General features: G+C 35.2%; 1 protein-coding gene across 1 annotated transcript in view; it reads right to left on the bottom strand.

The window, feature by feature from the left end:
- The window catches only part of sns (sticks and stones), a 147,278-nt gene that overhangs the window by 83,891 nt on the left and 39,660 nt on the right, over window positions 1-23,727 (bottom strand). Inside the window, exon 2 of the mRNA XM_018449356.1 lies at window positions 168-308. Coding sequence (XP_018304858.1) covers window positions 168-308 — 141 coding nt within the window. The remainder of the gene's footprint in view (window positions 1-167; window positions 309-23,727) is intronic.

The raw sequence follows: 23,727 nt of genomic DNA, 5'->3' as shown, positions 1-23,727 counted from the left end.
TAATCGGTTAATGACACCTTGTACATCGATATTTCGTGGAAAATAATACTTTCTCATGAAGTAGTGAATTTGTGATTCTCTAGAAGATGACATTTGAAAAAAAAAGCAGTCACACGATAATATAACTTTATATTTCAATTTATTATTATTCAATTTATTATACTCACTCTGCTGTATGACATAAGCAAATCCGTCTTTGACCCATTGGACGGTACCGACTCGGTTCCCCACCTCGCAAAAAATTGTCACCTCGCCGCCTTCCAGCACGGAGCTATTACTCGGCCTGACCCGAAAGTATTGTCCCTCGCCTGTAACAGAAAGATAAAAATGATTTCGATTCGGAAGCTGCGCTTCTTCGGAGGGACGATAAGCCCGCGCGTTTCCGCATGCCACGATTTTGCTCGCTCGACAGGATAAAGCGAAGTAGGGTGATGTGCCGTAGACTATAAAATTACGTTTACACTACGTTTTTCTCCCCGTAGAAATTGTCTGCGTGAGATTTATGTTTATCTGTGCACATGAAGAAACATTGTGGGTCGATGACTGATTTTGTGATGAATATTTCAATAAGTGTTTGATGGATCTTTTATCTTACAATTAGATATAGGAGTGTTAAAAACTAACAATTTCCTTATGTACTCGTTTATCATTTTTTAGAAGGAAAAATAACGAGCGGTCAATTAATGACAAAAAGTATAAGCGTAAAAACGGATCCAGTTACAAATCCGTAATTTCAGAATCGATAACTGTGTGATGGCTAATAACTGTACGGTATCCATTTATCACGCGTGACGGCAAATCCACTTCCGATTCCGTCACTCGCTTGTAATACAAGACTTTACGTCCAGTTGCATCGATCGTCTGGTTAATTAACTGTAATTGTATATTACACGGTCTTTTTTGCTCCGTAGCGCTGATTATTACCCGAGTCGGGGAAGAGTTTCATGTATCGACTGTGATGCCCTACGTTAGTGTAACCGTTCAAGTGCTTGTGCTAAGTTTGCCGAGAACTGAACTATCTACCAGCCCAATATAATTTCTCATTTTTAAAGAACGATAGTGAGGTTCTAATTGCTTCTTATTGAGCATCGTAAAGATGCAGCCGCCTATGCCAATACAGATTGATTAGGTGCACTAGCGGAGCAACGAGAGAGCACCATAATTATGCCGATAATGTCGGCGATCACGCAAATCGCTGCTAAGCTTTCCGTTACCGCTGCTAGAAGAATCAGGACGGGTTTGGATTCGATACGATCGATAACCCCTGTGCCGCATGGTATTCCACGTTTGTACCGCACCACGGTATACCATGCACAAGATCGAACTGCGTTACGCATTACGCGCGAGTATTTGTCCCTTTGTTCCGTGCCGCCGTGTTAAAAGTAAATTCACACGATTCGTATCGTCTTGATAGACACTTGAATAAATTATATAATCGCGCCAATGGTATAAATAATAATTTGAGAAATTATAATTAGGATAATATAGAATTATAAAATCCAAGGCATAAATATTAACTTTGCTTCCCGATTGCTATGTGCAATGAATGGTCACATTTTCTTTCTCTCTTTTCTTTTATCAGCTTTTAAAAATATATATTCGTATATTTATTTTTACATATAAAACATATATATAAAACTATTAAATATGTATCTTTCAACAACTTTTCCATGTGGCGGCTTATCATGAAAAATTGATACATATATTGCAGTAAAAATGGAAGGATTGGTACAGGCTATGTAAAGTGATTTACAATTGAATTTGTATTGAAAACGGCATAGTTCACGTTTTTTTTTTTCTAAATTGGATCAACAATGCTTTTCAATGCCTCAACTCTACTCGTATTTGTCTGAAAGGGACATGCGTTTATCATTAATCATTGCAGTGATACATGTTCTCGTGAATCTTGTGTTAGTTTTGAAAATGGTACACATCATAAATTATCGCTGTTAATTTCATTTCAGTGTGAAAATGTTGACTTTTTTGATCAATTAGTTTTTATTGCGAAATAAAAAAATGAATAAAGTACGTTCCTACGATTCTATAGATTTTCATTCTATTGAATGTATTTTCATTGCATTGAATGTATTTTAATATCGATTTTACAATATCTCAATAATAACGATGCAAAGTAAATTTTTTATTTTGAAAATAAAACATTTTTAATATTAAATAAATTAACATTTCTCCGTAACAAAAAAGATTGTTGGTTATTTTAATGATCTATACACATCTTATGCGCGCGCGATACGTTTCATAATAGTTATATCGTTTGTTTTCTGACTGCTACAGCTGTTAAAGCTAATTTTCTCGAATACGAGTTTCACGCTTGCTATAAAATTGATTAAATTGCTTTCGTAACCTGAACAAGCAATTTAATGCCGTTGTAAAAACCTAATGTATCGTAATCAGTAGTGTCGGTCAAACAGGAACGAGTCCCTTGCGTTCCTGTATTTTTTAAAACACGATTAATTTTCATGAAATGGATTGCATTTGCTAGTAGATTTGCGATGACGCGCTTAAGCGAAAATTCATTCGTGCAATACGCATACGCACTTGGGATGATTCATCCAGGATGATCGTCCAGAGTGAACCGTGTAAATTGGGTTCCAAGTGGTCGCCTAGCCTGTTCCGAATTTACGCAATCCCGCCGTCCAAATGCAACGTCAATAAAATATAGGTGAGTACCGACCAAGGTCTAAACGCGATTCGACTGGCGTCGTTTAATTTTGTAGCACAGACCGACCCGTCGACACTCCGATTCGTCCAAAGGGATTCAATGATTGGGCGCGATTGTGGAGAACGGATTAAAACGACTCTGGCCAGCCGCGATCGGCGAACGAGAGTTCGAAAACAAACGAGCGACTAGAGATACGAAAATAAAGTTTATAATTGAGTCCACATCGCGGGTTCTGGCATTATCCGAATAAAAATTTCATTTAGGCAAAGGGCTTGGATAAGTGAAAAAAAAAATTAACTTTTATCTCCACCTACGAGATAAACGTTTCATTCGAATGGGAATTTATTTGAAGTTAAAATCTATCTGTGACTCTTTATGTAATTATAAAATATACTTTTGATTATATATATATATAACAGATTATTATTATTACAAATAATTTTTCATACTTTGTTTGATGGTTTAAAAAAATTATTATTCAAATCTGTGAATAATTTTTCATTGAACAGAAACAGCAGCAAAATTAAACGAGAAAGAGAATAAAATTAAATTTTTAGATTATACTCTAAGCAAACAATATATAATAAATTTAATTAATTTTATTTAATTGAATTTATTTACTCAATATTAAAAGCTATATTTTTTACATTTTCACAAAGCTTTGTTACCAAAAATCTTTTATAATTCACAATTTTTCTTTTCTCTTCTAAAAAAAAAGCAAATACCGGTAAATCTTTCTGAAAGTGCTGATAGAACATAAATCGTTAAAAATATCGTAGCGTTATAACTATTTTATACTGCCGCGAATGCATACAAAGCCGGCTTTAACAGCCGAAAAGACGATAAATAATTGTCACGGCAGCAAACACAAGCTCTATGGACACGCAGAGCAAGCGTAACGTCGTGGCGTATATGTAACAACGTTTCGGCCGATTGCTTAAGTAAAATTTATCTAAATGCGCCAAAGCTTTCAGCGAGCTCTTAATTGGTGCAGAGCGGGAAATGCGCGTAATCGGCCTAGAAATAAACATCTCAGAGTCGAAGGAGAAAGAAAGAAAGGAAGAAAGGGAGAAAGAAAAAGCACCAGCAAATCTGCCGTATGAATTACATGATTATCGGCTCGCAACCTTTTTCCGTTCTGTCTGCATTGTGCTACACGCAACGCAGCTTTATGTATAACTGGTGCATTCTAATAAGAGTGCATTTTACATCGAAGCTGGAACAGCTTTCCGCGTATTTTCGCGTAAATTCGTTCTGAACAAAAAATGTCGAGCCATCAGCTGTTTTTGAATTATAAATTATTGTTGGTGTCATCTGCATGCATGTGACAGATTTTCAGGAATTAATTTTCAGCACGAATAAAAATTGATCATAAAACACGATCTCATGTTTAATTTAATTTAAATAGCGATTATGTGCGTCGATGTGATTTTTTTTTATTCGACTATTAGTCGCGAAAATGCCCAACAGACAAAATGATAGAAAATTTATCAGAAAATACGATCGAAGAGATTTTTACGAAGGGGAAGGTCGACTGCAAATTGGCGGAAGGACGAAAGGAGGAAGTGCATGGCGGAATCCGGTATATACATACATATGTATCCGGTACGGATGTATATACGGCTTAGACTCTCCTGGTTTGTTTATTTTAGCATGAGTTCGGATTAAAAAAAATCGCATTTCTGTTCTTATTTCAGCTACGCGAAAAGTGTCGTATAGTAGACACATATCACCGGGCGTCCGCGTAAATTCCGCGATTAATCACCGAGCTGCCGATCAATTATTGAACGCGCTTTTTATCCGCACTAAAACATCGTTGCCGTTGGCTTTCGTACATATTTACCTTTCCACCGTATTATCGGGCAATTTTATGTAGATCTCACTTCCTTCGCGCGCTCTCGCCATTAGAATTTCAAGCGTGGATCCGACTCACGGAATTTTCGATAAAATCACTTCGCTGTCCTTCTTACCGATTCTTAGACGAGAGATGAACCTGGCATACTTCTAGACCCTATTTATTGTTCGATCAGTTCGTCTTATCCGCTTAAATTTTAGTTGCGATGGAAAAGACTCGGCAACCCGTTAATTAAAAAAAAATTAAAATTTGTACTCGAGTATCTAAACAGAAATTAAATCACTTTTGCGAACATATTTTAACTACAATTTTGTTTTCAATTTTCTGATTATCAAAGACTGGATTGAAAAGAGGGATTAATTCAAAAAGTTCTGATGTTGCAAAAAAGAGAAACCTTTATGCTTGATTGTATCAACACAAATTTGCTCGTGACAATCGTACTCTCTAGTAAAAGCATTCATTCTCGAGACTGTCGTTAGCTCGAAATATCCTCCGTGTTGTTCCGTTTATCTCCCGCCATCACCAGCTAAATATTAACGTCGTTGAATTTGCAGGCATAACAAATTCCGCATTTCGTGCTTTCTTGTCCCGATCGGGTGGATTCTGTCACCCGCAATGAAAAGGTAGCATAATGACTAGGAAGAGGGGAGGGAAATGCAGAATCTCTGTAGGGAAACGACGATCCTTCGCTTCTTCCACCACCTCCTCCTTTTCCTTCTTGCGCTCGAAAATGCAATTTCCAGCATTGCGACGACATCTAATTCAATCCGCACCCATTTCTTCCCAGCTTTTGTGTCTACCTTAAGTTTCAGTCTTAACGCAAATTTACGCTTTCGACGATTTATCATGAATCATCTAAATCGAAAAAGATGAGCCGTAATGCGTAATGGTTCAGCAAAAATCTAATAGTTTGTGATGAAGGAAATGGGAGATTGTTTCTTCAAGCCGTTTGTTTTGAATAAGAGATTTGATTTCATCGTGTCGTGATCTCGACGTTAAATTTTAATTTTATATATACGCATAAATCGTGTCTATGTTAATTCATACGAAACACGATAATGATAATGAATATAATCTGAATATTTTATATCGTAATTAGAATGTTAGATTATCTAATAATAATCAGTACATCTGAATATTATATATTTTATCGTAAATATTTTATACCATAATTAGAATGTTAAATTAATTAACATATCTATGTCGTACACCGGAATTTCATAATCACCAAAAGTATGTCAATTTCAATTCCATGGTTTTATACATATAATCGCGTTTATGGGCACAGGAAACGTCTCATCCCGAAAGTCGTAAATTAAATTATAAGAATGCATCAAAATTGCAGGCAAGATGACTTGGACCGTTCAATTTCGACGGCGGAATTTTTCAAGTAAAAGTGACGTTCAGTTGATGCATTCACTTTGGATAATTTTGGTCCAACGTGATCGTTCGTGTTCAAGCGTGCAAACCCGCCTTTAGTCAGGCAGGAAAGAAGTCTTGCGAGAAGAAGAGTGAAAGAGTCGTCTAACCTCGTCCTTTTTGCCGTTTCATACCGTGCCGATTTCCCCCTCGTCGACGATTTCATTCAACTCGGTCGCGGTGCATCGCACGAAGTGAGAACATTCGTTTACGCGACACAAAAGGAACCGGAGAGTCGACTACTCTTACGCTCGAGCGAGAGAGTAAAAGCATATAAGTTTTCTAAAAGACGACGTACGCTCTTTTGGTTCACTGTCGTCCACCTCGTCGCATAATGTATGGATCTCTTCCCTTTTTCGGATTGAATCTTGCTGGATCGAAAGACGCGAGGCGAACTCGTGGGAAATTATCGGGAGCGTCAAGGCTCTGACCTCGAATTAAAGTACGAAACGGACCTGAGAATAAGTCACGGTAATTCGCAACGAAAAAGAGTATAACACCGGACACATATATTACAGTGGATATTCACGCCGGAGTTTCCAGCCAGATTGTGCCGATATAAAGGGTAAAAAGGGAGAACCTCTTCCGGATATCTTTCAGTTTTTTTAACGCCAGGCTTGATACTTTTTAGTCGACGTTGGTATCTCGAAGGATATCTTAATTGTCTTTTCTAGAATATGGCTCGTGCGTGTCCCGACTACCGATTTCTCGATATTAATATTTTCACAAATTTGTTACATCTAATTGGTACGAGCTTTATCTTATATTTTCTCAGGATTATTTTAATTAGTAATTTTGTTTTAATAATTATAGATATAAATATGACACATATATAAAGTCATAAATTAAGCTTATTAGTAATTATTGACTCTCCGTCTGAGTTTTTTTTGGTACAAGCGAAATTTCTCTCTCAAATTTCCGAAATAAAGGAAGTCTGATCCTCCAAAATATCTTGTTACAAAATTAAATTTATTAGTGTAATAGAGATGTTGAAAAATAATCTTGAATTTTCTATATTTTTGAAAGCTTAAAATAGTAAAAATCTCGAGCTGAATGAAGTAGAATGGAGTAAAAATGATTAATTAAAATGATTAAGCAGACGGAAGATTAATAATAATAATTATGAAATAATATGAGATATATATGTATAGATAATGAATAAATAATTGATATTAACGCACAATTTATATTCTAGATATACAAACTCGATAATATTATACTTCCCATTTGCTGTTTCTTTATTTTTTTTTCTTCTTAGAGATCAAAGAAAAATGTCTTGTTGAAGTCTAACAAATCAGAAGTAGGTATGCAAAACGAAAGACAAGCGAATACATACGCAACATGTTATCTCGTTACTTCAAATTAGAGAATAGCGTATCGTGTGTGTGTGTATGTGTGTACGTGTATGTGTGCGCAGAACTGACAATGCGGATATAGATAGGGTAACCGATACAATGATTGGCCGGCATACGGTAATTGACCACCACCACGCCTTCGTTCGCGGTCTGTAGATACATCAAAATCGACGTATCGGTTATAATTGTTTTCAGAACAAACCTCGAGAATGTTTCCCTCGTTAACTTATAATCACCTCACACTGTCGCTACCGCAACATGCACGAAATATAACGAAGCCTTGATTAAAGGCGGGAGTTTAAAGTGACATCCTTTTGTGGACTATTCTCTGTGGTCTATTCATCATTGTAATATCATTTTTAACTTTATAAATAATAGAGACACAAAGAAAATAGGATACTATTTCTAATTGCAACATTTAGCATTAATATTTCGCATTTGATAAACTTCCGTTCAGAAATTCTGCATAATTAGTAATTTATTGTACTCCTACTCTCTAAAAATAAATCTTTTGGAGTGAAAATTGAGCCAGCCTTGAAAAAAAGAGTGAAAATTTTTCATTCTTGAACAAGCAGATTTTCATTCTCTTTTAGAATAAGATTCCACTTTTTTGCAGTGAGATTCGATCCAAAAAAATGGAATCTCACCCCTTTTGGAGTGACTTTCACTCTAAAAGAGTGAAATCTTACTTCAAAAGAATGAAATCTTATTCCTAAAGAGTGAAAATCTCATACTCTTGTTCAAGTAAAAATATTTTCACTCTTTTTTTCAAGATTGGTTCAATTTTCAGTATTTTGGCGTGAGATTTTACTCCAACAGATTTAAAGAGTGTGTAATTGTTAAAAGTATAAAATATTATGAAAATATTAGTAACAGAGTCAGTTTTACGCAAATTCTGTTAAAAGATAAAAGAAATTCTTACGGTTAGAAATGTCTCTGCCGAGATCAACGTCCGTCAAAATGTAATAGCAAGCTCGTTTGATCCATCTATCATCGGAACATGCAGCGAACCGAAGAGAAGATAGTGTACATCGAGCTGTATCTCCGCGGAATTTCAATGAGCAGTCTCCGTTCAACGTCGTTCGATATTATCAAAGAAACGTGTCTTATTTCGTATCAAGAGAAACAGAGCTCCTCGTGAAGTCCCCTTCCTGCCTCTAGACCATCGATTTACGTAATTAGTCGCACCGCTATGCAATCACGTTACGGTAATTGAAGGTTTCGCGAATACGCGCGAATCAACTGCGAATATGTAACGAGTACACTACACCAAGTCTATATAGACGAGAGAAGTCTAGACGAAAAAAAATATTTATTTCGCTCTCTCTAAATTTCTTGGAGTGAAATTTCACTCTAAGAGAGAGAATGAAAATACCGTCATTTTTGGAGAACAGTGAAAATATTTCACTTCTTGAAAAAGAGACAATTTTCATTCTTTTTCAAGAAGTGAAATATTTTCATTGTTCTTAAAAAAATGACCGTATTTTCACTCTCTTAGAGTGAAATTTCACTCCAAGAAATTTAAAGAGCTAATTCTTAATTTTTAGCAATGTACATATAACAAAATATGTTGATGTAAGAAAGCACGTCTTTACGAAGGAAAACGTACATCGAGGAAAGCTTGTTAAAATTGTAGAGTTTGGCGAAGAAATTTATTGAGACATATTCTTCGATCAATTTAACAGGAGATATACGACACCTTTACGAGTGAAACGTGTTACTACATGTATAAATTAGATATTAGATTTTCTTTGAATAGATGTTTGCTTTGAAGCTTATATATATATATATATACACGAAGAACCTATAAGTCACGGTCGACTGCGATCGTGCGACTCTTCATGGTCGAAGGCTTTCGCTCTATGCGGTTATAAAGCTCCAGTGCAGTCTGATCGGATGAGAAATTATGATTTATGATAGACGCCTGCGTGCGATATAAAGCGTCTATCAGTAAGCCGACGGAAACGCCAAAATGTAATCTCGTCATCGAATAACGAGATCCTACAGCTCTATATGTATAATAACTCCTTTGCACCTTGACGTTAGATATATCGGGATTTAACTTCGCGGGAACGCAGGCAGATGACAATTTCATTCCTCGGCTTCAGACAGTTTAGTGTAACGTAATTTAAGGCTCGCTTGTCGAGAAATTTAATGTCGCGAATGTAAAAGTTGCGGGAGAGACAGCATCTTAACCGAATCTTCCCCGAGGAAAAGTACATCGTAAGTCGTAAAAGTTCTTCCGCCACTTTTGAAATATATATTCCCTCTGTGTGTGTGTGTGTGTGTGTATTTGTGCGAATGGAAATAAATATTCTTTCTCTATACTTCATTACTCAATCAAGAAGCTGACTTTACCTGTCTTTACGGGGGCGCGGTGAGTAAATCTATTTCAATTAATTGGTGTCTCGAAATATTCGAATTTATGTGCACCAAGAAAGAAATAAAAGCATTGTGTATGGCTGCTGGCACGACCGGATGCAGAGCTTCTTCACCGTCGTCGCTTACCGCAGCTCGCTTCCTTTCGCGCCTGACGAATCTCCATTCTGTCCGGCAGGCAGGTTATTTCAACGATCTTAATTGCGATTCTTCTCACAGGTCGGCACGCATGGGCGCGTACGTTACGCGGCACGGATCGTGGGATTGTTTTGTGTTTTCTATCAAAATATCAAAAGGGAGGAGGAATCTTAACTCTGGTGCTCTTTATCACAATGAAAAGTGGGCAAGAACATAGCTTATTTCGATTGCACTTAGACTGTGTGATAGATACATGCTCCGGGGAAAGAAGGAGAGGGGAAACAAACCGTGGAAAGTGTAACTAAAACCTCGTAACAATAAGGTACTTTGCTAATACTAGATGATTAATAAGTTAAGAGATTGGTAGTCTAAAGTTTGAGCTCAAATTACAAAATAAATAGTGGCTAGAGTATTAAATAATTTTTGGATACTTTTTTTAGATCTTACTGATTCATTATTGATTTAATTTAAGATGGTAATGAAATAAATATCAGAAATTAATTAAAAAGTAGCAATCGCTTTACATGACGTTATTACGAAGATGATAAAAAAAAATTCATATTCATACCTCGTGCTCGTTCGATTAGTAGATAAGTTAACTTTAATCTTGGTTTAACTTACTTTCTTTATCTTTTTTTAGTTCTAAGAATTAGAAAAAGATGGAAAGTAAATTGAACCGAATTAATCTACATTTGTAGAAACAGTCATTAATCATTAACCTCACTGAATAAGACAAATAAATTGATTATTCCTCATCGTATATTCTTGAATTGCATTTTCATGAAGTGTCGGCGTTCAGTCAAATACCTCATCAAAACTATAAATTTAATCGATTTCGTAAATTTTATCTATATAAAATTGATTTTTTCAACGCGTAATATCATACAAAAAATATTAAAATTGCTTTCGAGTGATATGAATATTGCTCTCGCAAATATAGCGTTTATTAATAATTGAATAAACATAAATATGCATTATTATATATTATTGTATTATATATATTATTATATACGTATATTATTATAAGCCTATAATCGATTGCCCATAACATTAATTTATAAATTAAAAGTAGATTAAATAATCATGGCCCTCATATAATAGTATTTCGAGCGCCTCACTATATAATAATAAATCATATACGTATCATTATAATGATAAATAAAAAAATATTCTTATTAAACTGTTTTCTGATTGTTGACATTATAGTAAGAGTCACAACCTCAGTTTAATTCTGTGACGTTGTGTACCAGATTCTTTAGGAAAATAACATCACACATACTCGAAATTGAGGTTGTTAAATGCAAAACTATGCAAGTGCCAAAAAACATTTTTCATATTTTTATACTCTTCACACGTTTCGTGCTGTCATACCTACTCTGTAGTATGCAAATGGATTTTACTGCACTTGCCTCGAGTATTATTATTTGTCCTCTCTTTACTTTTCTGCATTTAAAATTCTAATATATCTTTCAATACACTAAACTTGTATCAATTTGTTCAAAACTTATCATTTTATATAGCATTTACATATTTCTAACTTACAAAAAATGTAATATTATATTTATTCACTAATTTTCGTTTAGGTTATCTTACATAGATAATAATCATTCGTTTCATTCGTATAAAAATTGTTTACTATATGAGATTGAAGTAATAAATCTAAGCGTAGACAAAATATTTCAGGAAAATACTGATTAAAACATAATCAATTCTCGAACAACTTCAAGAGATCGATCGCGCTTGTTTGCATAACTATGTCTTCGCGTTTAGTGATTCCCATCTCGTTGATATTTTTGTGGAAAAATGTGTTACATCGTCGTGACATCGCCTAGCGGTTGTCGAGCTATGCACCGTCGCTTATGCATCGTTCGGCAGGTGCATCGTATATTCTGAAAGTAATATCGTTCCAGGAAGGATTTTTCGACCGTGTTTTTCAGTGAGTGCAAGTAAAAAGTTATACGTTTCTCGAATATCTCGTCTAATTTCTGGCTCGTTTCGTAGTCGACGAGTCGAGAGAAAGATAGACAAGAGAGACTGACAGAAAGAAAGAGAGAGGGGGGGGGGAGGGGAGAGAGAGGAAAAAAGTACCTCGTTAGTGGTACGCCACTGAATCGATCGAACGTTAGATCTCTCAACCATAGATCTGAAATGTAATCGCTGTGATCGTAGAATATACGACGATCGTCTTTTAAATTTATCTATGAGAGCCTCTGCACTTTGCAGGATAAGGATCGTAGAATTGGATAATTAATTGCATCACGCTGCACCTGCATGAATGTTACAGTTTGAACTCGGTTTCGAAACGTCGCGACGTCGTGTACGATAGTGACGTTAAAATATTAATATGCGGGAAGAGAGAGGGATATGGAACATACGCGCGAGGTATGTGTCCAAAAGATCCCCTGCGACTTTCGGAAAATATAGTACTGGCGCGTATAACATGACTAATTGATACATTTCATTGCCAATGTATGTTACATAATTAGGATACTATAATAAGATTAGTATTAATAATCTTATTATAACATAATATAACGTAATATTCTCAGAAATTCTCTCTTTGAAATTCTTGATCTGCCACATAACAGATTTGCCACAAAATGTGACTGGATTAATCCATATTTATTTGATATTATATACGTAAGTCGATTTTATTAAACAAAAATATAAAAGATGGTTCTAAACGATCGATTCATAATTTTTTCGAGAGTAACTATTCTAGTTCTGTTTATGATTGCGTTTCAAGACCGAAACAAATTTCGGCGCGTAGTTTGCAGAATCGGATATGTATATCCGAGTGTATAAATTCACTAAAATATTTAAGCACTAGAATTTGATCGAAAATAGGTTTATTTCTCTTGATGGATTTTTTTTCTCAAAAATGGTTGATAAAAGAAAAAAGATAGAAAAAAATACAGAAGAAATTTAAATGATCTGTAATGAAAAGATTATATATCGGTATAGATCACTTTTTCTCACAGCAAAGTGAAACTTGCAAACAGTTTGATATATTGCAAATCGGTTATGAATTAATAATTAATATAAGTCAAACAAAAACATAAATTTAATCTTTTGTTCTCGATTTAAAAAGACTTTTAAATAATTAAAAAATTGCGCGATAAAATTTAGATATGTACATATGTAAGTTTAATCTAAATCTAGAGAATGAAAGCTTCCAATATTTTCGCGCCGTTTTAATATTTCCATGCGCCAGACGGAACACGATAATTAAAACGCGAAGTTGGCGTTATTCCGTAATCACTACCTGAATAATTCTCTCACATATATACACACATTTTCTGTAGAGTAAACAATAGCGGAAAGCGAACGCTCAGTTCGAAAATTACGAGGCTTATGCACGATTTTACGTTTCGAATACGTCGATATTACTGATACGTAGATATTAAGCCGTCCGTGAACAATTTTTCATCGTAAAATGTATACAATGGATCCTAAAAAACTTGAACAATGATAATAAAGTAACATCAAACTTTACCAAATACTTGTATAAATGAACAAAAGAAAAAATTAAAATTACCATATTACGAAACCTAATCACATTAATATCGAACTATCAAATTAAAAGTTTTGGATAAAAATTCTATTATTATATATAAATATAAATAATAGATTTAAGGTTAATTACAGATTTTGTCCATTTTCTCTCTTCTCACAATATTTCGTATCTATTAGAATCTCTTAAAATTTTCACTCTTGAATAATTTCCTATTAAAAAAGTTTCTATTTTCAATTTTTAATAGGGGATTGTAATTGCTTCAAAAATATTAAATTAAAAGTATGTTATCATACATTAATATATTTAAAGTTAAATAAAAAAATATATAGATTTGAAATTAATTAGAGATTTGACAAAATCTGACACATTTTCTTTCTCCTTATAACTTTTCATATTAGAATCCCTTAGAATTTTCACTCTTAAACAATTCCCTAAGAAGTTTCTATTTTCAATTTTTAATAGAGAGGATTGAAATTGCTCAAAATTCAGACGGAAGACATCGTCTTACTAACACTGTTCAAGTTGTTTAGCGTACTCTGTACTTCGCTCGCGGCTTGTAATTTCGGGAGTTTCGAGCGCTCCATCGTACGAGCGAGCACGTTTATACTGGCTCAAGTTAGATCGTCATCATATACGGAAGGAGACTCGAAGAGGAAGACATCGAGCGAACGTAGGAGAAACGTAAGAATAGGCGAGAATGGGAAGCCGATGAGAGAAGCGGATAGAGAAGGAAGAATGGCGAGAGGCAGTAACAGAGATTATAGGCCGTGGCAAGACGGTGGCGGATGCGTGTGTCGGGGGTCCGAATTACGTGCATCGATTCACCGGGCGGGCGAGTTCGGAAATGGGGAAAGTTTCATGGCGGGAGAACCGTCGTTGGATCCTTTCGAGGGATGAAGAACGTCCCCGGGTGGCGGAGATTGTAGGTAGCGTACCAGCCAATGGAGAACGCTTGGTCTTGAATCAGAAACTCCGATGGCGATCGTTTGGCAGCGGTGGATCGGCACTCCACAGCATCCTACACGTGCGCCCGCGCGAACAAGTTTTTACGCTTCCTCCGGGATTAAAGAGTTCGTTCAGTTACGTACGCCGTACGAGTAGAAGTCGCGAAGTAATTGGTTGCTACGTGGTGTAACGTAGAAAACGTGTCACGCCGTTTACAACCTTGCTGAGCTCTCCTTCGGAAATGATACCGCACAACAAGCTTGCGGGCTACGATATACGAGGAATTGGCTACGAGAGATATTTGTGTGAGGATGATAAGTAAGTCTTATGGAAGTAGGTACTACGTGTGCTCTCGTGCCAACAACATTAATTCCGTTGCGCAGCTTCTTTGCTGAGTTTATTGAAGCATTTATAAACCCTCTTACGCAGGTTGCGTTCCTGAAATAAACTAGATGCAATCTACGCGCGTTCAAGAGATAAACATGCTTAATCTTCCTTATATTCTTTTGATACTTAAAAGAATACATAGTTATATTGCTTTTTATAGATAATATATCAACGGTATGCTAATGTTTTTTAAACAACTCGTAATTATTGACGTAATTCGCCTTACAATTTCAACATTTTGAAAAACTACCCCTCTTTTTTATACTGTAATATTAATAATATTTTAACTGTATAGTATAATTTAGTCTCTATATTAATTGTGTTAGTTATTTAATGTATAAGAAGAAATACTTGAAACACACACAATTTCACGTCAAATTTCCCGTTTCGGTTTATCGGCTCAAATTAATCCGGTCAACTAGATAACGCCATAACAACAAAAATTCGCAAATACAAACTCGCGAATTCTCGACGCTGCCGTATCCGATTGCGTTTTATTGGCAGACTGACATACCCACTCGGGAAATGACGTACTCTCGTCGCTTTGTCATTTAGAGCGTATCGGACAATCGAGTGTGCCCGGCGCGACGGTGGACGGTACGTCGAAACGTTACATGTTAAAATTGTTATGTCCCATATCCCCGCGTCCTCGGAACATCGCGCGACAGCATAGCGCAGCGAGTGCACAAATGTAGTAAGTGCAGTTTACTAATTTTCCACGGGCACCGATTGCAAAGTTTGCGATGCTAAATTGGTGGATAACAGAAACTCCAGGGTTTCAATCGGCTTTCCACACCTGCTGATGTCAATAATCCACTCGTGTCTCACCACCAGAGGCCAGAGAGGCTGCAGGAAAACGTGAAATGAAATTTAATTCTCAGAAAACATATCGTTTTGTCGCTCTCAGCGGATTTTATTTGTAATCATTATAAGTTTTTGAGATAGATAAAGATGATCGAGAAATAATCAGAAGTCTTTTTAAATAGAATAAATAAAAATACATTCTAAAACTTTTAGAGTGAAATCTCTCTCTTAAAAATTGAACCACTCTTTTTCAACATTCTATAGAGTGAGATTCTACTTCAACAAATTGAGAGAGTATATAATGTACGGAGTTTCCACAAAATTGGAAATCAGGGAAATCAAGGAAATGCCAGAGAAATTGAAAACGGTCAGAAAAATCAGGAAAAATTCAGGGAATTTTACAAAGTTTTCTGGAAAATAAAAATTCTTGGTTTAAGAAGTTTGATATGCGTACATCACACGCAGTTTTGAAATATTACCAACTTAATAATTAAATGTAAGCAGTGTCAGCAATATTAAGAGACATTTATTCAATATTTATTCAATAAAATATTTAACGGTTTCCAAATCAAAATGAAAATATAAAATTTCAAAATATTATTGAAAGTTAGGGAAAGTCATGGAATTTTAGGACGAGGAATTTATAGCATCCTGAAAATGAAGGAGGATACATCCGTTTCAAAACGTCCTTGCTTGATTGAGAAATCATCGTCTTCAGATATCGAAAAATATCGTGATCCATCCACTGCCGCTTAAGACCGCAGTTATGGTAATTCGGTCGTCGTCGACAGACATTTCTTTGACTAACGCCCGCTCGAACATTTCGCTAATTCGTATTATCTTCCTCGCGACGCGGACGGATTGTCTTTCGCTCGGAGGCCGTAACCGCTGCATGCGGCCGCATTTTCCACGCTGACACAAATGGGATTTGCATCACCAGAAATAATGAAATTCTAGACAGACTTTATTACTATTACGGGGTGCGGGAACGGGAGTACCGGGCATCCCCCTTTTCCGCGATGCGGTCTCTACTATCCTCCGAGGATGCGCCCGACTTTGTAACTTCGGACGAAATTGAATTCTGCGCGCTTTCGTCGGTTTAACTGCAATTTGTAAAAGTCTCGCACTCGGCTGCACTGTCAGCCACTACCGTCGCCGCCACTGCCGCCGCGAGAGCTCCGACATTTTTCAAAAGTCAACTTTCGAAGCCGGTAAAAATTTTCTACACGTTCCTATTATTAATGACTAAAGTGATGTTTCAAGTAGCGCGTAAAATTCCGAAAATTCTGGCGCGCTAAATTAGTCCTTTTAGCCTTTCAAATTTGGTTAATTTTGTCGCAAAGAACTTTCAAAGAAACTATCAATAGGATAAATTCGGGTATTATGATCATTCGAAAAAGATGGCCATAAACTGTAATTTCTCTAAATATTGCATTTTTGTAGTCATTCTTAAAGATAATCAATATTTACAGTAGTTTACGTGCGTACACTATTTGAAATAATAATATTATGAATATTATATAATAATTTTACTTTCGATTGTTTGCAAAGTTTTGCATATATATCTATTAAAAACTACTTCAATGTCGAATAAATTAAGCTGCCGTAATTAATGTTACATATATAATAAAGGTAAATTATGTGACCTATAATGTGTATAGTATATAATAATGTTTTCATTTTCATTATTTATTTATAAATACTATTCATCTTTCAGTCGAGATGGCTCACAGCCAAGTAACACATTATATACATACATTATTTTTTTAAATTATTTATTTTTCATAGAATTCTTTGTTTGGCTTCCTAGTTTAAAAGAATATAATTATTCTTACACAAATATAAATATAATTTTAATGTACTATTGCAATGTTATATATTTATAATTATAATAAAGTTATACATAATTATGTATATATTTGTATTAAATATTGTATGCAGTCATAAATTTTACAAAATGTTACATGCATCTTTAACAAAACGTATAATGCCATGCCATGTTTTCCCTAAAAGTTATAATATATTTTAATAATATTAAATTTTTATTAAGTGTGTTTTCTTTTTAATTTCGATAATTATTATTACATTGAGTTTCAGCGAAGTGATATACCAAACACTATTAAAAAATAACAAAAATAAGAGTATGTTTTTTGCATTTTTAAAAAACTATGGTCATCTTACCCGAGTTTATTCCAATTAATATCATAGGTACAAACAATAATTTAATATCGCATATATTATGCGACAAGTTATAACCAACATGTATATAGATGACTATAATTAAGGAGAATCTGAATGAATGAAAGATTGATGAGTGTAATTTAAAAGTGTCCACTTAAAGTGCCATTTCCGATGCGCTTATAAAATGTACTTTCTTATAGGATTTAATAGCTACATGTCCATATATACGTTTAATAAAGGTAAAGGACTTTAATCTCTGATACTCTGTATTCACGAGATCTTCATTTCCATAAAATCGAAAGAAAGTCTTGTCACATTTGTCACTGTTCGCCGATACTATTTTTGCATCTCAAGCAGGTTTTCAGCTATTCGCGGTGCGATTAGTATCTCATTTCCGCAAAGTAATTGCGGCATCGCCGGTTCTTCCGTTACTCGTTACACGTCGAGCGAATGAGTAAGGAATCATAGCGCGTAATTTACTCGCGTAATCATCTCCGTTCGCGTTGCCTTATGTCTCAAGTATATAACGTATATGTTGTAAAGTTCATCGGAAACGAGTTTCTTATGAAACGTAATCCATCGGTAATTGCTCATAGAAGTCGGAATTTCAGTTCCTCGAATCTTCCTACCATATTAAAATAATGATATTAATAATAACTTTATTGAGGAATGAAGAAATACAGATTAACAGATTAAGGGAATCCTAAAGCCGTATGTATGTAGGGGAGCCTAAAGCTGTATTACCGACTAAACCGTAATTTTCGTATAACAATTATTTTTTTCTCTTTTACAGATTCGAAAATCCTTTTCCAAGATTAAAGTATACGCATTAATACGTGTCTGTGAGATGGAGTTTATGCCGAAATCGACAAAAAATTTCAAAATTAAAATCTTAAGAAAAATTTTGTCATTCTCGACATAAACTCTACCTCACAGACACGTATTAATGCGTATACTTTAATCCTGAAAAAAGATTTTCGAATCCGTAAAAGAGGAAAAAAGTAATTGTTATACAAAAATTATGATTTAGTCGGTAATACAGACGGCTTTAGGATCCGTTTAACACTTTTTAAAAGTTGGTGTTAAATGAAACCTCAAAAGGCATGAGCAATATTGCTGCTTGTGAGCTCGACCTTAATAACACAATGATATATAAAATATATAATACAAACATTTAAAAGATAAACATAAAATAAACAAGAAATTGAAAAATAAGTGGCTTATGATATAAAAAGTAGATACAATCAAGTAGAAATGACAGACAAGTAAATATAAGATAAAGAAAAAGTTGAGTAAATGAAATAAAGTAGAAGCTTTCAATGGATCGCACAATAAAATGACAAATTGGAAGATACATAAATTAGCATAACAAAAATAGTCGGAATTAATATATTTTATTCAAGATACGAATAAAAATAATAACTCTAGAATCTTACTCGATTAAATTCAACGTGATAGGTATCTGAAGCCTTCAGAAATATCACAGAACTTGAAACATCAAGAAAAGGAATTTTAAAGAAGTAAGCTATTCAACAAGGCGATTTAGAGCAAGGTTTTACAACACAAGAAGCGGCAGTTTCCTTCATTTACATCCTTTCGTTTCAGTGATAATTTTAGGTCGTGATAGAGGACGTGACAGGTGAGAGTGGTCGCCTTTGAATTTCTCGGGACTGTTATCTAACCCGGTGGCTTTTAGAAACCCTTGCAATGGTTTCTACGTAAAAAGGAAAATGATGGACGATGTCAAGTACTGAAGAAACATGTACGGTCTGGACATGATCCAGAAGTCGACTGAATCTCCTACTGCTTAACACGCGAGCCATTCACAATGTTGGGAAACAGAAAGAATGCGAAAATTTATTAGTTCTCTAAACGGATAATAACATGGGTGAGTAATTGGATGCTACAATGGCCTCTTCAGTCGCAAACGCGACTCTAGGCCGCGCGGTAAAATCTGTTAAGAGTACGCTACTCTATCTTTTTTGTTAGTTCCATTTGCTCTACTGGATTGGCAACCGGCTGAACAGGTTTTACGCCCGACTTGTCGCGACATATAAAGTAGATATATAATGGACAACCATCGTCAGGATCAGGATTGCACGTTCGCTCCAGAATAAATGAGCCTGGAATATCGTAGCACGTCGTTCTACGTCCATTGATTGAGGAGAGTTATCTAGGTTATTCCTAGAAAATCTCTAGAAAACCGGAATTTGGCGCATAAACATCTATATTATACTATTATCTATATTATACTGTATTATACTATTACTGCGTTTCGATTATCTGACGTATCTTAATTGAATTAGTTATTTCCCCTTTTTCATAGTTACATACCATAGTAACAAAGGATCGCAAGTGAAGAATGTAATATAAAAGAAAAGGAAGAAAAGGTCGTTACATCTACATTTCGATCGGGAGAAGTAGCGTTGATCAGAGAGACATTTTACACATACGATGAGATCCGCACAGATGTTCAGGATTGAAAGAAAATATCAATTCTGCTGCCGATTCGCACTGTTAAGATTCACTTCCTGTTCCAGCGAAAGCAATTGAAATCCGTGATACGAACTCGAATATCCGATATTGAGTTGGGAAGTGGTCATCCGATATCGAGCGTACCTTAGATGTCCGTTACTTTGACCAAGTTGTATTCAGATATTACGGGATTTATATACATTTTTTTATCATTTTGAAATGTAACGCTACATAAATTGCGAAACAACTGCACCATTCGCACGTAGAACTGGACACTAGAATTAAAATACTAGAACTTAATCAAAGTAACTGGTTTGCAATTTTCTTTTCAAATGTATAATGATACGTTAACCAGCATCTAAAGTATAATTTTTGAGATTCTCGTAAATAAATTCTTGTAAATAAAATGAGCTCAATTTAGTTTCCTCCTTTTTTTCAAAGAGATATCTACATATTTAAATAATAGAAACAGGTGTACGTTAATTCTCGGTAGTTCTGGTGTTAATTAAATTATGTTGGTATTAAAATAAAGCGATAATTTCAGTTATATTGTGACAAATACCAGAATTATTATTCATTGATATAGAAAATTTCTAAATCACTGCAAATTCAAGTGACTTCAATATATGTGTGTGATTAATTTTCCGTGATAAAAACAATACAGTATATTTCTCTCTCTTTCTCTCTCTCTCTCTCTCTTTCTCTCTCTCTGTATACAAAAATGGATTTACCATATACATTTGAATGTACAGTATAGTGTTATTTTTACATAGAAAATTAAATCACGCTATATTGAAGTCACTTTTTCATTTGTATCTACATTTTAATTATTAATTACGTAACAATTTGTTTAAACACATACGAGATACGTTCCTGATTAAATTTATTTTCTAATATTATGATCCATTCCGATTGTTATCAAGATACTACATAATATTATCTAGAGAATAATAGTATCTAGAGAAGGTATTAATTCAGTACTTAAAATAAAAGATATACATTTATGATACGTTTATTCGCGAAGAGACTATATTTGAGAGATAAGATATGCGAGCACCAAGTGATTAACCGATGATTTTGCGCGATACGCAATAAACAGACGTGTTCGCCATGATTCCTCGACGATCATGCCGGGAGACGACATCCCGCGGGTACGAGCTCCGACTAACAAGTCCGCTATCTCGTAGTTCACTCGAGTTTGCGACCGCCAGCCCGGTAATACTATGTGGTGTCCGGTTTTATCCCATCTTTGCCCGGGAGCGGACTCATTGCAACGCAGGACTGGTTTTCATTCATTCATCGCGGCGTATCGGGTATTTACTGGATCGTGGCCGGCCGGTTCGCGGTGCAGGCTTACTTCGCCGCGAGTTGTGGGATAGGTAATGGCCGGTTGGCGTGTCGGCCGAATGAAAATCCGAGCGCGGTCGATCCGTATACCTTCTTTCGTTTCTCTCCATCCAAGGGGCGAGGCTGCACCGCGCCACAAAAACGCGTCCTTGTTTCTGTACGGATCCACGATGCTGTCGGGCGAAACGTAATTATGGACGGATTGCCTTCTCTGTTTTCACTGCAGTAGTGCAGTTTGCACGCGAATTTCGTTACTTGCTGCATTCATCGAGTTTCGATGCCTTCTCCGCAGTTCTCGTGCGTTCAACAGGCTTACTTTGTGCACGAAATAAAGCGGGGGCGCAATGCTTCTGCTTTTTATTCATGAAATGAAATAAAATCTAAAAATGGGAAAACGTGAATAAAGATATTACAGTGCGCTCGACTGCACACTTGCAGTTAAAACGTTTTACGTGTCTGCAACAAAAAGGCATAGAACGGCAGTTTCATGAGTAAAAAATGGCATTCATCGTCTATCATACTTCGATCGGCGCGACTCTGACACATATTTTTCATTTCTCTCGTAACATGCATCGTAAAAATTAAGTGTTTGTTCTTTCATTTGATTTTACACACTCTATATATCGTGCATCGAAAAAATATGTGAATGAAAATGGATGAACCAGAAAATTCTGATTATATCAATCAAAGTTTCGGTTATCACAATTAGAATTTAAGTAGATTTAATCAGAAAATTCTGATCCGTCTATTTTCAACCAAAATTCCTATTAATCCATCCAGTTATTTTTCTCAGTATATAACAGTTTAAAAAGGTATTGTTTTTAATGTGTGTACCTTGTATACTCCGAAAAATATTGGTGTGGATTTAACACTATGCGATTTCTATGTAATTCTCACCGCATTGGTGTTAATTAACACTAATATGATGTTAATATTAATATGGTGTGAATTTAAAACCCCTAGTGTTTATATCACGCTGAAAGAGCGATTTTGCTGAAAAATTGAAAAAAAATTTAGCTAGATACGTATCTGAAAATAATTTTATTGGACTATCAAAACAATTTTGCAGGAACGTAGCAATCAATTTTGTCGTCCTATCTAATTGTTTTCATGGTCCAGTAAAATTGTTTTCCAAATCTGTTACCTAGCTAAATTTTTAGAGTCTTCAACAAAATTGCTGTTTCAGTACATGTTAAATCTACACTGTGGGTTCTAAATCCACGCCATGATGGTGTTGATATAATCACCATGGGCTTTAAATCCACGCCGATATTTCTTAAAGTGTATATTTTTATTTTATTTTCGCAAGTTTATCTTTCCATATCATATGCAAGATCTTTAAAATCTCACTTTTTAATTTGTTAGAGTGACATTTCGGAATCTTTTCCATGAATAAAACATCAAATTTATACATGTAATAATTAGCTGCCGAGCCGGTTAACCCGATTAAACGAGTTATGTTATCGAGATGGCAGGATACACGATTATACCGAGTCGCCGAAAAATGAACTACAAAGCGCGTAAAAGCGCCTATTTCGCAAAATCGATTCAAGCTTCTTGCCCCGCGTAATGAAAAATTCTCACCGAGATTGCTCGGCCAAGTAAGAAATTGCTGCCGCGTTATCTCAAGCTGCTGATAAAAATTCGAAAAACGAGCCGCCGTACTTGCACCTGATGGCTACTATCTCCCTTTTTTACTCCATTTTCTCTCGCAATTAAATGAATGGAATTCTTTTATCACGCGGGGAGATATTGCAACGTGTTAAATCACATGAAGGAACATTGAAGAACATAGCAGCTGTCACATTATTGTCATTTTATTCATAATACGTACTTTACAGATATCGATAATCTAATATGACCGATACATCTTTATTATAATTAGAATCTTCTTAATCTTTAATCTAATTTTAAATAATATAATTTAAATATATAATTAATTTTTTAAAATTATTAACGATTACGCAATGTTTCCTACAATTAAATATACCTATAGCGTTTTCGACTGCAACGAGTTCGAATCGATCCGAAGTCAATTAATGACGTCACATGCTCTACTTTGATCTCTGATTGGACAAATTCATAGTACTTGTGTTAATCGAGCCTAGATCGATCGTGGATTTAAAACTCACCGCAGTCGAAAACGCTATTAGTAATTATTTTTACGGTGTTCGATGCGTAAGGCATTGAAATCCAATTACAAAAGGAGATCGAAGATTGTTATGTATACTTACAATTATTTAAG

This window comes from Mycetomoellerius zeteki, unplaced genomic scaffold (genome assembly GCF_001594055.1).
Source record: "Mycetomoellerius zeteki isolate Tzet28-1 unplaced genomic scaffold, Tzet1.0 scaffold244, whole genome shotgun sequence".
Lineage (NCBI taxonomy): Eukaryota > Metazoa > Arthropoda > Insecta > Hymenoptera > Formicidae > Mycetomoellerius > Mycetomoellerius zeteki.
Note: the sequence above shows the minus strand (reverse complement) of the source record. Positions and strands in the feature narration are given on the sequence as shown.